The following is a 13,133-nucleotide window of genomic DNA, read 5'->3' as shown; positions in this document are numbered from 1 at the left end:
TCACTGTATCTGCATCTACTACATCCTCAGCAAGTTCATTCCACGTGCAAATCACCCTCTTTCAAAATGTTGCCCCTCCGGTTCCTTTTAAATCTCTCTCTTCACATTAAAAAAAAATGCCCCCTAGTTTTGAGCTCGCCGACGCTAAGCAAGAGCCCTTTGTTATTCACCTTACCTCCAATCCTCATGATTTTATCAATCTCAATGAGGTCACCCCCCCCCCAACTTCCTGTGCTCCAGTGAATAAAGTCCCAGCCTCTCCTTATAACCTCAAACCCTCCAGTCCTTACAACATCCTGGTAAATCTTTATTAAACCCCCTCTAATAGTATTCTTCCTATTACAGGGCCAACAGAACTGTACTGAGTACTCTAAAAGTGTTACATATTAATGAACCAAAGCCCACACCCATTCTAAGAGATGAAGACTATCTAAGTTTGTTCAATATATTCTATCAGTTGCATGACACTGATGTTTTGATATAAGTTCTGTGTCTTATGATGCTGTTCCATGAGGCTTATGTGTTGATGAGGCAAGATGGAACAGATGAGGCGATGGAGAATTACAAATCACGTAGGAAGGATTTAAAGAGAGATTTAAGAAGAGCAAAGAGAGGACAGGAGCAGCCTTTAGCAAATAGAATACAGGAAATCGCTCAAGCTTTCTATAGATATGTGAGGAATAAAAGGATGATTAGGGTAGGAATAGGGCCAGTCAAAGACAGAAGTGAGAAGTTGAGCATGGACCCTGTATCGGTGTTCACTCAGGAAAAGAATGAGGTACGAGATATCAGACTCGAAAGGATCGAGGTCAGTTACACACAGGTGTTATCAATTTGAGAAGGAGTGAAAGTAGACAAGTCCCCTGGGCTGGATGGGATTTATCCGAGGATTCTCTGGGAAGCTAGGGAGGAGATAGCAGAGCCTTTGGCTTTGATATTTGAGTCGTCATTGTCTACGGGTTTAGTACCAGAGGACTGGAGGATTGCAAATATTGTGCCCTTGTTCAAGTAGGGCAGCAGAGTTGACCCAGGTAATTATGGACCAGTGAGCCTTACATCTATTGTAGAAAAGATTTTGGAAAGGATTATAAGAGAAGATTTAAAATCATCTAGTAAGCAACAATTTGATTTCAGACAGTCAACATGGTTTCGTGGAGGGCAGGTCGCGTCTCACAAATCTCATTGAGTTCTTTGAGAAGGTAGATGTAGATGAGGGTAGGGCAGTTGATGTGGTATACTTGGACTTCAGTAAAGCCTTTGATAAGGTTCCACATGGAGAAAATGCAGAGGCATTGAATTGAGGGTGATTTAGCAGTTTGGATTAGAAACTGGAAGAAGGCAGCGAGTGGTGGTTGATGGAAAATATTAAGTCTGGAGTCCAATTACTAGTTTCGGGACCACTGCTGTTTGTCATTTTTATAACTGACTTAGACACAGGCATAGGTGGATGGATTCGTAAATTTGCAGACGACACTAAAGTCGGTGGACAGTTTAGAAGAATGTTACAGGTTGCAGGGGGAAATTTGGATAAACTGCAGAATTGGGCTGAGAGGTGGCAAATGGAGTTCAATGCAGCTAAATGCGAGGTGATGCACTTTGGGAAGAATAACAGGATGGCAGAGTACTTGGTCAATGTAAAGATTCTTGGTAGTGTGGATGTGCAGAGGGATCTTGGAGTCCATGTGCGTAGATCCCTGAAAGTTGCCACCCAGGTGGATAGTGCTGTGAAGAAGGCATACGGTGTGTTAGGTTTCATTGGTAGAGGGATCGAGTTCCGGAACCGCAATATCATGCTGCAACTATACAAAACGCTGGTGCAGCCACACTTGGAATATTGTGTATAGTTCTGGTCACCCAATTACAGAAAGGATGTGGAAGCATTGGAAAAGCAGAGGAGATTTACCAGGATGTTGCCTGGTCTGGAGGGAAGGTCTTATGAGGAAAGGCTGAGAGACTTGGGCCTTTTCTCATTGGAAAGGCGGCGGCTAAGGGGGGATTTGATAGAGACATACAAGATGATCAGAGGATTAGATAGGGTAGACAGAGAAAGACGTTTTCCTAGGATGATCACGTCAGCGTGTACGAGGGGGCATAACTACAAATTGAGGGGGGATAGCTTTAAGACAGATGTCAGAGACAAGTTCTTTACACAGAGTGGTAAGGGAGGGGAATGCCCTACCTGCTAAGGTAGTCAACTCAGCCACATTAGGGAGATTTAAACAATCCTTACATAAGTGCATGGATGATTTTGGGATAGTGTAGGGGAACGAGAATAGTTCACAGGTCGACGCAACATCGAGGGCCGAAGGGCCTGTTCTGCGCTGGATTGTTCTATGTTCTTTGTTCTAAACTTAGTGCAGGAGGCTGAAAGAAATGAGCAGCTTTAAAACAAAAACTTCTTGGAGCTCAAAGCTTTCAATGAGAGTCTGAGCCCTGTGGTAAGTTCAGGTAACCTTTATTGCAACCCAACTTTGTTACAGCTTCAGATCCCCCCAGCAAAAAGGCAGAGAAAAAAGTAGTTGCTTTTTGAACAGCTCAAGGTCAAAGTGCACACACCACACCTCCCCTTGTCCGACCCCCCTCACTGTCTTTACTATTGGCCAGCAGCAAGTTGTCCCTTTGTAATTGGATCCTTGGTAAAGCCGTAACCTGGAGGAAGTATTGCCTAACTCAGCAATTTCAACCCATACCTTGTCTCCAAGTAAGTTTCTCCCCACTCCTTTGCCAGGAAGGGGCAGTGTAGAGTCAACCAGACTGCTGTGGGTCTGGAGTCATGTGTAGGCCAGACCGGGTAAAGGATGCAGCTGGAACAACCGAGTGAATCCTTTCCCACAATGGCGGTTCCCTTCCCTAACAAGGGAGAGTGTGAATCAGATGGGGGCTTTCTCCCCCGCACCACTCTCTCCCTGAAACACTCTCATCGTTAGATTCCGAACTCCACATTTCTGACCGAATACCAATTCTGCCATCTGTCGGGGAGGGATTCAAACCCGGAGTCCCTGGAACTGGGTTGATGGTCCAATCGATAATGGCACTCGGCCATCACTCCTTCAATCCCCCTGCGATGGCACGTGAACTCGCTGGTGGCTCCGCAGGTGGGAGGAGCGGGTGAAGCCCTTGCCGCACTGAGAGCAGGTGAACGGCCTCTCCCCGGTGTGGATCCGCTGGTGGGTCAGCAGGTTGGAGGAATCGCTAAAGGCCTTGCCACACTCGGGGCAGCTGAAGGGCCTCTCCCCCGTGTGGATCCGCTGGTGGCTTCGCAGGTGAGAGGAGCAGGTGAAGCCCTTCCCGCACTGAGAGCAGGTGAACGGCCTCTCCCCCGTGTGGACATGCTGGTGGATCAGCAGAGTGGAGGAATTGCTGAATGCCTTCCGGCACTGAGAGCAGGCAAAGGGCCTCTCCTCCGTGTGGATCCGCTGGTGCCTCATCAGGGAGGAGATGTCAGTAAAGGCCTTCCCACACTCGGGGCAGCTGAAGGGCCTCTCCCCTGTGTGCGCCCGCTGGTGCCTCATCAGGGAGGAAACGTCGGTATAGGCCTTCCCGCATTCAGGGCAGCTGAAGGGCCTCTCCCCCGTGTGGACGCGCCGGTGGCTCCGCAGGGCAGAGACGTGGGTAAAGGCCTTGCCACACTCGGGGCAGCTGAAGGGCCTCTCCCCAGTGTGGATCCGCTGGTGCTTCTGCAGGGCGGAGACGTCGGTATAGGCCTTCCCGCACTCAGGGCAGCTGAAGGGCCTCTCCCCCGTGTGGACGCGTCGGTGGCTCCGCAGGGTGGAGGAATAACTGAAGGCCTTCCCACACTCAGGGCAGCTGAAGGGCCTTTCCCCAGTGTGGACACGCTGGTGCCTCATCAGGGAGGAAACGTCGGTAAAGGCCTTCCCGCACTCAGGGCAGCTGAAGGGCCTCTCCCCTGTGTGGATCCGCTGGTGCCTCAGCAGGGCGGAGACGTCGGTAAAGGCCTTCCCGCACTCAGGGCAGCTGAAGGGCCTCTCCCCTGTGTGGACACGCTGGTGGCTCAGCAGGGTGGAGGAATACCTGAAGGCCTTCCCACAATCTGGGCAGCTGTAGGGCCTCTCTCCCGTGTGGTCCTGCTGGTGGGCCAACAGGTGGGAGGAATGTCTGAAGGCCTTCCCGCAGTCAGTGCAGGGGAATGGCCTCTCCCCGGTGTGACTGCGCCGATGAGTCTCCAGGGCCGACGGGACACGGAAGCCTTTCCCACAGTCGCCACACTTCCACGGTTTCTCCACGGGGTGGGATTCCTCAGGTTTCTCCATGGCCACAGCTTCAGCTGCACACAAACACGTGTAGAGCTCCTCCCTGCCGTGAAATCCCCTTCCCAGGCCGTATAACTGTTTCAGGCTCCACACACAGTGCGCTGCAACAGTGCGGTCTCTCGTCCAGTCCCACTGATGCTGAAAACGTCCTCAAACAGGAACCAAAAAGCGTTGATCCCTCTCACAGAAATCACAGTCAAAAATCGTTGCGGTCCTGATGGATTGTGTGACTGTCAGACATTGACATCAAAGTGAGGACTGCAGACGCTGGACAGTCAGTCGAAAAGCAGAGGAGGTCAGGCAGCATCCGAGGAGCAGGAGAGTCAATGTTTCGAGCGTAAGCCCTTCATTCGTTGATTTTGAAACATCAGTCTTCAGATTTTCAAATACTCTGCAAAAAGGGATTACAAAAGGGATCATCAGTGCAGGGTAGAAATTCAGAAAAAGCAATTCTACTTTCTGTGGAATATTCTTTTGTTGTACCACAAAATTGAAAGCACCATCCCACTCTCTCTCCCCCCCTCTGTTCTCACTCCGCTCTAACTAATTCTCCTGAAGGTGCTGATTCAGGATCTTACAGGGGCAGAAAAAGCAAAAACATCAAGACTAATATCTCTCTGAATTTTGGATAACTCCACCCGAAAGTTAATATCTTTCACAACACTGGGATCCTGCGGAGAGTGAGCAGGTCTGATTTTGGGAAGCAAAAAAAAGTGTCAATTCAGGGTGAACCTGCAATGCAGCTTCTTGAGGATGGACCAGACACGAAATGGTTAATGACCCCAGGAAGGTGGGAGCAAAATGAGACATCAAGGCATTAACACCGACACACTTCAGTCAAACTCTTCTCCTGCTTCCAGTCAGGAGAAAGTGAGGACTGCAGATGCTGGAGATCAGAGCTGAAAAGGTGTTGCTGGAAAAGCGCAGAAGGGCTCATGCCTGAAACATCGATTCTCCTGCTCCTTGGATGCTGCCTGACCTGCTGCGCTTTTCCAACAACACATTTTCAGCTGCTTTCAGTCAGGGCAAAACATGCTCTGAAAGTCCAGCCTTCACAACCACACTTCTGCGTTCACTGAAGACAATTTGAGTCACACAGCACAGAAACAGACCCATGGCCAAATCTGTCCGAGTTGGCTATCTGGTCAGCAAGGACGAGTTGGACCGAAGGGTCCGTTTCTGTGCTGTACATCTCTATGACTCCAGTCACATTTGCCATCACTTGGCCCTGACCCATCTGAACCCTTCATATTCAGATGCCCGTCCAGGAGCCTTTTAACTTGTCATTGTACCAGCACCCACCACTTCCTCTGGCAGCTCACGCCATCGCTCAAGTGACTCCACGTTGAAAGCGTCAGGTCTGGTGCACCAGATGACATCAGGATAATCTTAGATCATTCCAGATCGCATCGATACTCAAGTCAGTGGCTTTCCCGATCAGGATGTTGTACGTGGTCAAACAGGTCAGTGGGTAGGCGATCCCCCACCTCTTAGTTCAAGTATCTCTACGAGAACTCCCTTGCTGGAGGATCCCTTGGAGACACTTCAACTGGACTTCATTGAGTTGGAGAAATGAGTTGAGTTACTATAAATATGTTTTGCTTATTGTTGATGTCTTTTCTAAGTGGATTGAAGCCTACCCTCCTCCTAACACTACTGCTGAGACTGTGGTGAAGATTTTGTTTAAGGAAATAATTCCCCATTTCAGTGTACCTGCGTACATTAGCTCGGACAATGGACCACACTTTGTAGGTAATATTAACGGAGAACTCTGTATCTGTCGGCAACTGCATGGTTCTTATCCTCAGGCGGCCGGCCTTGTTGAATGTTTTAACCAGACGCAAAACTAAACTTGCCAAATTAATGGCCAAGTCTGGCCTCTCCTGGTTATGCTAATCCCTGTGGCCTTATTCCAGATGCGATCCATGTCTGCGGGCAAGATGCGACTGTCTCCAGTTGAGTGTCTCTCTGGTCACCCCCTCCGTACCCCTTGGAATGATTCAGCTCCCTTCTCAGTCCACGTCCACATGACCGAAGCAATCATTGGTTATGTTCTTGCTCTAACTAGTGTTATGCGTGCCTTTCACTCCCAAGAGCGTGCGGCCTATGGCGATGTTCCCTCCCTTTCAGCCTCGTCACGGGTAGAGTCTGGTGCGTTGGTGCTCATCAAGAACTGGACTGGCAAAGGTCTCCAACCTCGTTGGAATGGCCCCTTCCAGGTTTTACCTCCCACCCCTACGGTGGTCACAGTCGCTGGGCGCTCAGCTTGGGTCCAACTGCACCATTGTAAATTGATTGACCGCACCAATCAAAAGGGGGGGAAAAAGGAGGAGAGAATCCTGGAATCCCAATAAAAGGAGTGGACCCTGTCCATTTGGGTTTTTGAATTTTGCTGTTGTTCTAATATTCATCTTATTACAGATACTTGAACTAAGAGGAGGGACATGTGGGGGATCGCTATCTCCTCACCTTTCTGATCACGTACAACATCCTGATGGGGAAAGCCACTAAGCATCGATGTGATTAGGAATGATCAGAGATTATCCACCACCTATGCCGAGGAGATGTCGTCCAATGCACCGGACCAGACGCCTTTGACGTGTGGAACGTAATGAAGATTGATTATTGCAATGGACTCTTACATCAGAAAGACCAGATGGTCCATCTGGACAGTAGACATCAGTGGGAGTTATGTCTTTTTGATTTTACCTGCAGACGAAAGCCTAGTGAGGATAAAAGTGATCAACCCCGTTATTATGGTAAATATTTTAAGGGCGCCCAGGAACACCATCACTTTTTGCAGGACGGGCCAACTCAAGAAAAGGGAAGCCTGATAAGGGAAACTCCTCAATCCACAAACAACTTATTTATACAGGCCCACAGAACGCTCTTCACCCCAGAGGCAATAGTATGTTACTCCTCTCTATCGGGAGATGACTTACTTGCCCTGTCCCCAGTCCCCGATTCCATTCTATTCATCAGACTCCCTACTGCCGACCCTCCGCAGAGAAATACAGTATCACTTTCCAACACCATATGAGCCTCGTGCTACCTGTTTGCTGACATCTTTTCACTCTACTGCATGGTCGTATGAGAATTGCTTTAATGGAACCGGCTATGGGTGTGCAATTGTTCATGTTCCACATAACATCACCTGCCTACTTGAGACCTGTCACGTCCACTCGTGCAAGACAAAAGGAGCCTTATACCTCCTGCCCATATACAAAGATGGCTTGCATTCCACTGGCTGGGTAACAACAGGCCTTATGCGTCCTAAGTAACTATCCCCATCTCTATGTACACACCCGGAACGGAACTATTCCCTTGCGCATTTATAGGTCTTTTCTCATTTCAGAATGTGATACTGTCGCCAAGACCATGTGCAATAGAGTTAAGGGTGAGCCTAATGGGAACAGAATTCTGAGGACCATTGTCTACCAGATGTACAGCACAGAAATAGTCCCTTCGGTCCAACTCATCCATGCCGATCAGATATCCTCAATCACTAGTCCCATTTGACAGCACTTGGCCCATATCCCTCTAAACCCTTTCTATTCATATACCCAGCGAGATGCCTTTTAAATGCTGGAATTGTACCAGCCTCCACCATTTCCTCTGGCAGCTAATTCCTTACATGCGCCGCCCTCTGAATACAAGAGTAGCCCCTTAGGGCCCTTTTAAATCTCCCCCCAACCCTAAACCTATTACCCTCTAGTTCTGGATTCCCCATTCCAGGGAAACACCTTGTCTATTTATCCTGTCCATGCCACTCATGATTTTATAGAAATCTGTTGGGTCTCCCCTCAGCCTCTGGTACTCAGGGGAAAACAGCCCCATCCTGATCAGCTCAAACCCTGACAACATCCTTGCCAATCTTTTCTGAACCCTTTCAAGTTTCACAACATCCATGACTCTATGACATCCTTCCTACAGCAGAGAGACCAGGACTGCACACAATATTCCAAATGTGGCCTAACCAATGTCCTGTACAGCTGCAACATAATCTCCCAAATCCTGTACTCAGACGATTGGGAAAGTTTTCAAAGCCCACAAAAGACAACCGGAAAAACATTGAGGTATCTACACCCGGCGGGGGAGGGGGGAGTCGAGAAGGGAAGGGAAGCCAAAAGTGCTGGAGCCAAGGCAGAGGAAGAACAGAGGATGCACAGCCGGCTTGAAGCTGCATGTGCTGTACTTATACCTGTTGCATTTACTTGTGGAAATCGGGTGCATTTTGAAAAGGAAAACAGAAAAGATATCTACTCCTCCCAATCTCTGTCCTCCTCACCTGGTAATTAATTCCCATACCTGAGTTGACAGGGTCTGCTCCGCCCTGGATTCACTCCCGTTGCTACAAGTGAACAGATTTTCCCGCCCCAGGATTAGCCCAGACGGAGGGATTTTCATTCATTCGGTGTCACTTCCGCGTTGTGACGTCACGAAAGGAGCGGATGGGCGGGGCCAAGCCGGGCGCACGCACTACGCCTGCGCTGTCCTGCAGCGTTTGTAAATATCCCTTCGCTTCAGAGAATCCCCAGTGTGGGAGCAGGCCACTCGGCCCAACGAGTCCACACCGACCCTCTGAAGGGGAACCCATCCAGACCCATTCCCCTACCGCTCTACATTACCCTGACAAATACACCTAACCTGCACATCCCTGGGCACTATGGCCAATCCCAATCAAGGCCAGTGAGCAATGTAGTGATGTGGGAAATGAACATCACAGAATGATGGAGACAAGGAGAGTAAATGTACCAGCAATTAAAACTGGATTGCAAAGATCATAAAAATGTAAACCGAAAACAGTGTGTCTGCATGTGTGCTGCACTGTTACAAAAGTGAATGAACTGACTGCACACATTGAAGAGAATAATTATGATCTGAGCTCCCTGCAGAGACATGGCTTCAGGACGACAAGGATTGGATCTTGAATATCGAGGGGGTAGTCAAACGGGAAGCTAGGTGAAGGTAGAGGGTTGGCATTGCTAATGAAAACACTGATCACAGTAATCCGGTGTCAGGTTGGATTTCAGGTCCTGGTTTCTCTGTCCTCTGTTGATCTCCCTGTTCCCACAGAGTAAGATGTTGGTCTGTACTCAGCTCTGCTGAAGTTTTGATTCCCCAACACTACCCCCCCCCCCTCCCCCACCCCCTTTACACCTTCCAGAACAATACAACATTCAGTCAATCGAAACCCAATCCACTATGTCCCAGCCTGACAACCGACCAGACACAGAGTGCAGTCATACCAGGGAATCAAACAAGAAAAGGTGAAACAAAAAAATAGAAATAAATAGGTGCTCATGCTTAATGTTTGTCAATAGGAAGTAAACCAGAAATAGGGGTCTCCCAGGATTCTGATAGTGCCCTATTTGAGGAATTCTCTTTGCTTTATATCTAACTATTAGTACCCAACTATGACTTACAACAATATTTATGCCAACAGAAATAAAGCATCTGTAACCAAATAGACAGAGATACACAGCACGGAAATAAACTTTTTAGCTGTAAGCACACACAAGTCCATGGGGGTGAATTTGCATTTGCAGAATTATATTTTCAGATAAATTCTATTTTGCTCAAAAATGCACAATCTGCAAGCTGTCAGAACGTTGTATTTTATAAATTCCTACTTTAGAAACAGAACTAGTCAGATTCAAGTGGGGATAAAGACAGACTCTGACTTTTAACGCATTGTCTGAGCTGAGATTGGATTCAATTCCCTACAGTACGGAAACAGGCCCAACAGGTCCACACCAACCCTCCAAACAGTAACCCACCAGGCCCCATTCCCCATATTTACGCCTGACTAGTGCATGAAACACACTGGGCAATTTAAGCATGGCCAATTCACCTAACCTGCATATTTTTGAATTGTGGGAGGAAACCGGAGCACCGGGAGAAATCTCATGCAGACACGGGGAGAATGTGCAAACTTCACACAGACTGTGGCCAGTGGCTGGAATTGAACCTGGGTCCCAAGTGCTGTGAGGCAGAATTAAGAACCACTGAGCCACCATGCCACCCAGATGTTGTTACCTTTTGTTATAAAACCTTATATTATCGAGATTTACATATGAATGATAGTTGCAACCCACTGTAAAAGATGAAAGAGGTAACAATCCAGGTTTGTTCAATATATCATTTCAGTGGCAGGACACTTTAATCTTCTTCCATAAATTCTGTTCCTTATGACCTTATACTCCACAACCACCTGATGATGGAGCAGTGCTCCGAAAGCTAGTACTTCCAAATAAACCCATTGGGCTATAATCTGGTGTTGTGATGTTTAACTTTGTCCAGGTTAGGGTGGATTGACCATGTTAAATTACCCAGTGTTCAGTGTTGCGTAATTTCGGTTGGATTGGCTGTGCTAATTTACCCATGGTGTCCAGGTAGGTGCAGGTTAGAGTGGATTCGCTATGCTAAATTACCCACAGTGCTCAGTGATGTGCAGATGAGGTGGGTTAGCTATGGGAAATAGTTTCACAGTAATAAAAGCAGGAGTCAGCCATTTTGCCTATCTAGCCTGCCCCATTCTTCATTGCGATCATGGCCGATCTATCCATCGTCTCAGCTCCTTCTAGCAGCATTGCCCCAACTACCCTTAATTCCCCAACCATGCAAAAACCCATTTTGAATATACTTAATGAAGAGAATTCCATAGATTCACTACACTCCAGGAAAAGCAGTAGTCCTCACTCTCTCCTCCTCATCGCTGTCCTAAATCTACTCCCCTTAGTCTTGAGGTCTGGTCTCACCCACCAGCAGCAATGACTGGATAGGGTACGGCTTCATCCCCACAGTGCAATGAATTCCCACTTTCCACCAAAATCTGGGATGTACTCACTCACTAAGTCGCTGTCTCACAAATGCAAGATTTCATTGTAACAACTTCTGCTCCCAGTAAGAACAAAACATCTTTGAAAGCTGCTCTGAAAGTCCAGTCTTCACAACTACACTTCTGCTTTCACCAAAGATGATTAGTGTCATACAGCACAGAAACAAACCCTTTGGTCCAATTCATCTGATCAGATCTCCAAAACTAATCTAGCCTCATTTGTCTGCATATGGCCCATATCCCTCTGAACCCTTCCTATTCATATTCCCATCCAGATGCTTTTTAAAATGTTGTAATTGTACCAGCCACAACCACTCCCTCTGGCAGCTCGTTCCATACATGCATCACTCTCTGCATGAAGTTGCCCCTCAGATCCCTTTGAAATCATTCCCCTCTCACCTCAAACAGGGTAGGACTCCCCTACCCTGGGGAAAAGACCTTGGGTATTCACCATATCCATGCCTCTTACAAACGTCTATAAGGTCACCCCTCAGACTCTGATGTTTCAGGTGAAGATCGAAAATTTGAATTTAGATTATTGTCAGACGCAACAAGTATATGCAGATTTTTAGTAACCACAAAATGGCTTTTCAATTTAAAACAATACAACAAAATGGCTGAGAATAATGATTGAACTCTGAACTTGTCCTGCTGTTTTGCAGAATTAAGCTAAAATCCAAAGATAAGAGGACAATGGAGTCTGCTTAAAATGAATACTGACACATTAATTGACCATTTGAACTAACCTTGAGCTGCTACCATGGCATGATGATTTACGTAATTAAGACTCCTTTCCCAGGAAATATCATTGGATTAACCTGCTGTAAATCATGTCACCTTATTATATTTGATTGGTATTTTCTTGTAATTAAGGCTGTACTGTGTCTTAAAAAAACTTAAATAAATAATGTGTAATTTTTGAATGTACTTGCACAACTTCACCATGGAACACAGAAGCTTTAACCGCTGTGTTGCTGGACAGAATTGTGTCAAGCTGCCTTATTAAACTGATAGCCTTGCTTTGTCCAGACCGCATTCCATTGATTCTTTAGACCAATCTCGAACCAAAAGGCCCCTTAAGAGGCCTTAGATCTTCACTCTGGATAAGTTAGCCTGGCCAATTAACCCTAACCTGCACATTCCTGGGCACTACAGGTAATTTAGCATGACCAATCCGTTCCTGGACACGATGTGTAATTTAGCACAGCCAATTCACACAAACCTGCACCTCCCTGGTCACAGTGAGCACTTTAGAATGGTCAATCCACCCTACCCTGTACAAAGTTAAAAAAAATTACACACATCCAGGTTATCGTCCAACAGGTTTATTTGGAAGGACCAGCATTTGGAGTGCTGCTCCTTCATCAGGTGGTTGTGGAGAATAACATCATAAGGCACAGAATTTATAGAAAAACATTAGTGTCCTGCAACTGAAATGATATATTGAACAAACTTGGATCGTTAAGCCTTTCAGCTTTCAGAGTGGTCTGCAGGTATCATTAATATGTAAATCCCAGAACTTCCTGAAAGACACTTTATTGAAATAACTTCAGGTTTTATAACAAAAGGTATCATCTCAGCTCAGACCATGCATTAAAGGTGTGAGATCAGTCTGTCTGTATCCCAATCTGGAATCAGACTGGTTCTATTTCCAAAGCAGGAATTTATAAAATATTACCTGGATTGACTGCCTGCATGAACTGCCGAGTCTCACCCACGAGCTGAAATAACTGGATAGGGTTGAGCTTCATCCCACAGTGCAAAGAATTCCCATTTTCCACCAAAATCCCAGATGTACTCCCTTACTCAGTTGCTCTCTCACAAATGCAAGACTTCATTGTTTTCTTCTGCTCCCAGTAAGGGCAAAACACTGGGCGCCTTCTAGCAGAGCGCTTTAGGGAACATCTCCGGGACACCCACACCAATCAACCACACCTCCCCGTGGCCCAACATTTCAACTCCCCCTCCCACTCTGCTGAGGACATGGAGGTCCTGGGCCTCCTTCACCGCCGCTCCCTCAC

At 47.2% G+C, this 13,133-nt stretch overlaps 1 protein-coding gene across 1 annotated transcript; it reads right to left on the bottom strand.

Annotated features, from left to right (window-relative positions):
* Positions 1-2,445: 2,445 nt before the first annotated feature.
* Positions 2,446-4,271, bottom strand: LOC148144113 (uncharacterized). Its single transcript, XM_087974591.1, has one exon. It carries the CDS (start codon positions 4,269-4,271, stop codon positions 3,051-3,053), a length of 1,221 nt encoding a protein of 406 aa, XP_087830717.1. The 3' UTR covers positions 2,446-3,050.
* Between the last annotated feature and the right edge of the window lie 8,862 nt (positions 4,272-13,133).

The sequence above is a fragment of the Chiloscyllium plagiosum genome, unplaced genomic scaffold, assembly GCF_037043375.1.
Source record: "Chiloscyllium plagiosum isolate Xiang-an unplaced genomic scaffold, Cpla_swu_hap1 HiC_scaffold_27, whole genome shotgun sequence".
Lineage (NCBI taxonomy): Eukaryota > Metazoa > Chordata > Chondrichthyes > Orectolobiformes > Hemiscylliidae > Chiloscyllium > Chiloscyllium plagiosum.
Note: the sequence above shows the minus strand (reverse complement) of the source record. Positions and strands in the feature narration are given on the sequence as shown.

Coding starts and splice junctions, on each gene's coding strand:
- LOC148144113 (XM_087974591.1), bottom strand. CDS start 4,271: ATGGAGAAACCTGAGGAATCCCACCCCGTGGAGAAACCGTGGAAGTGT.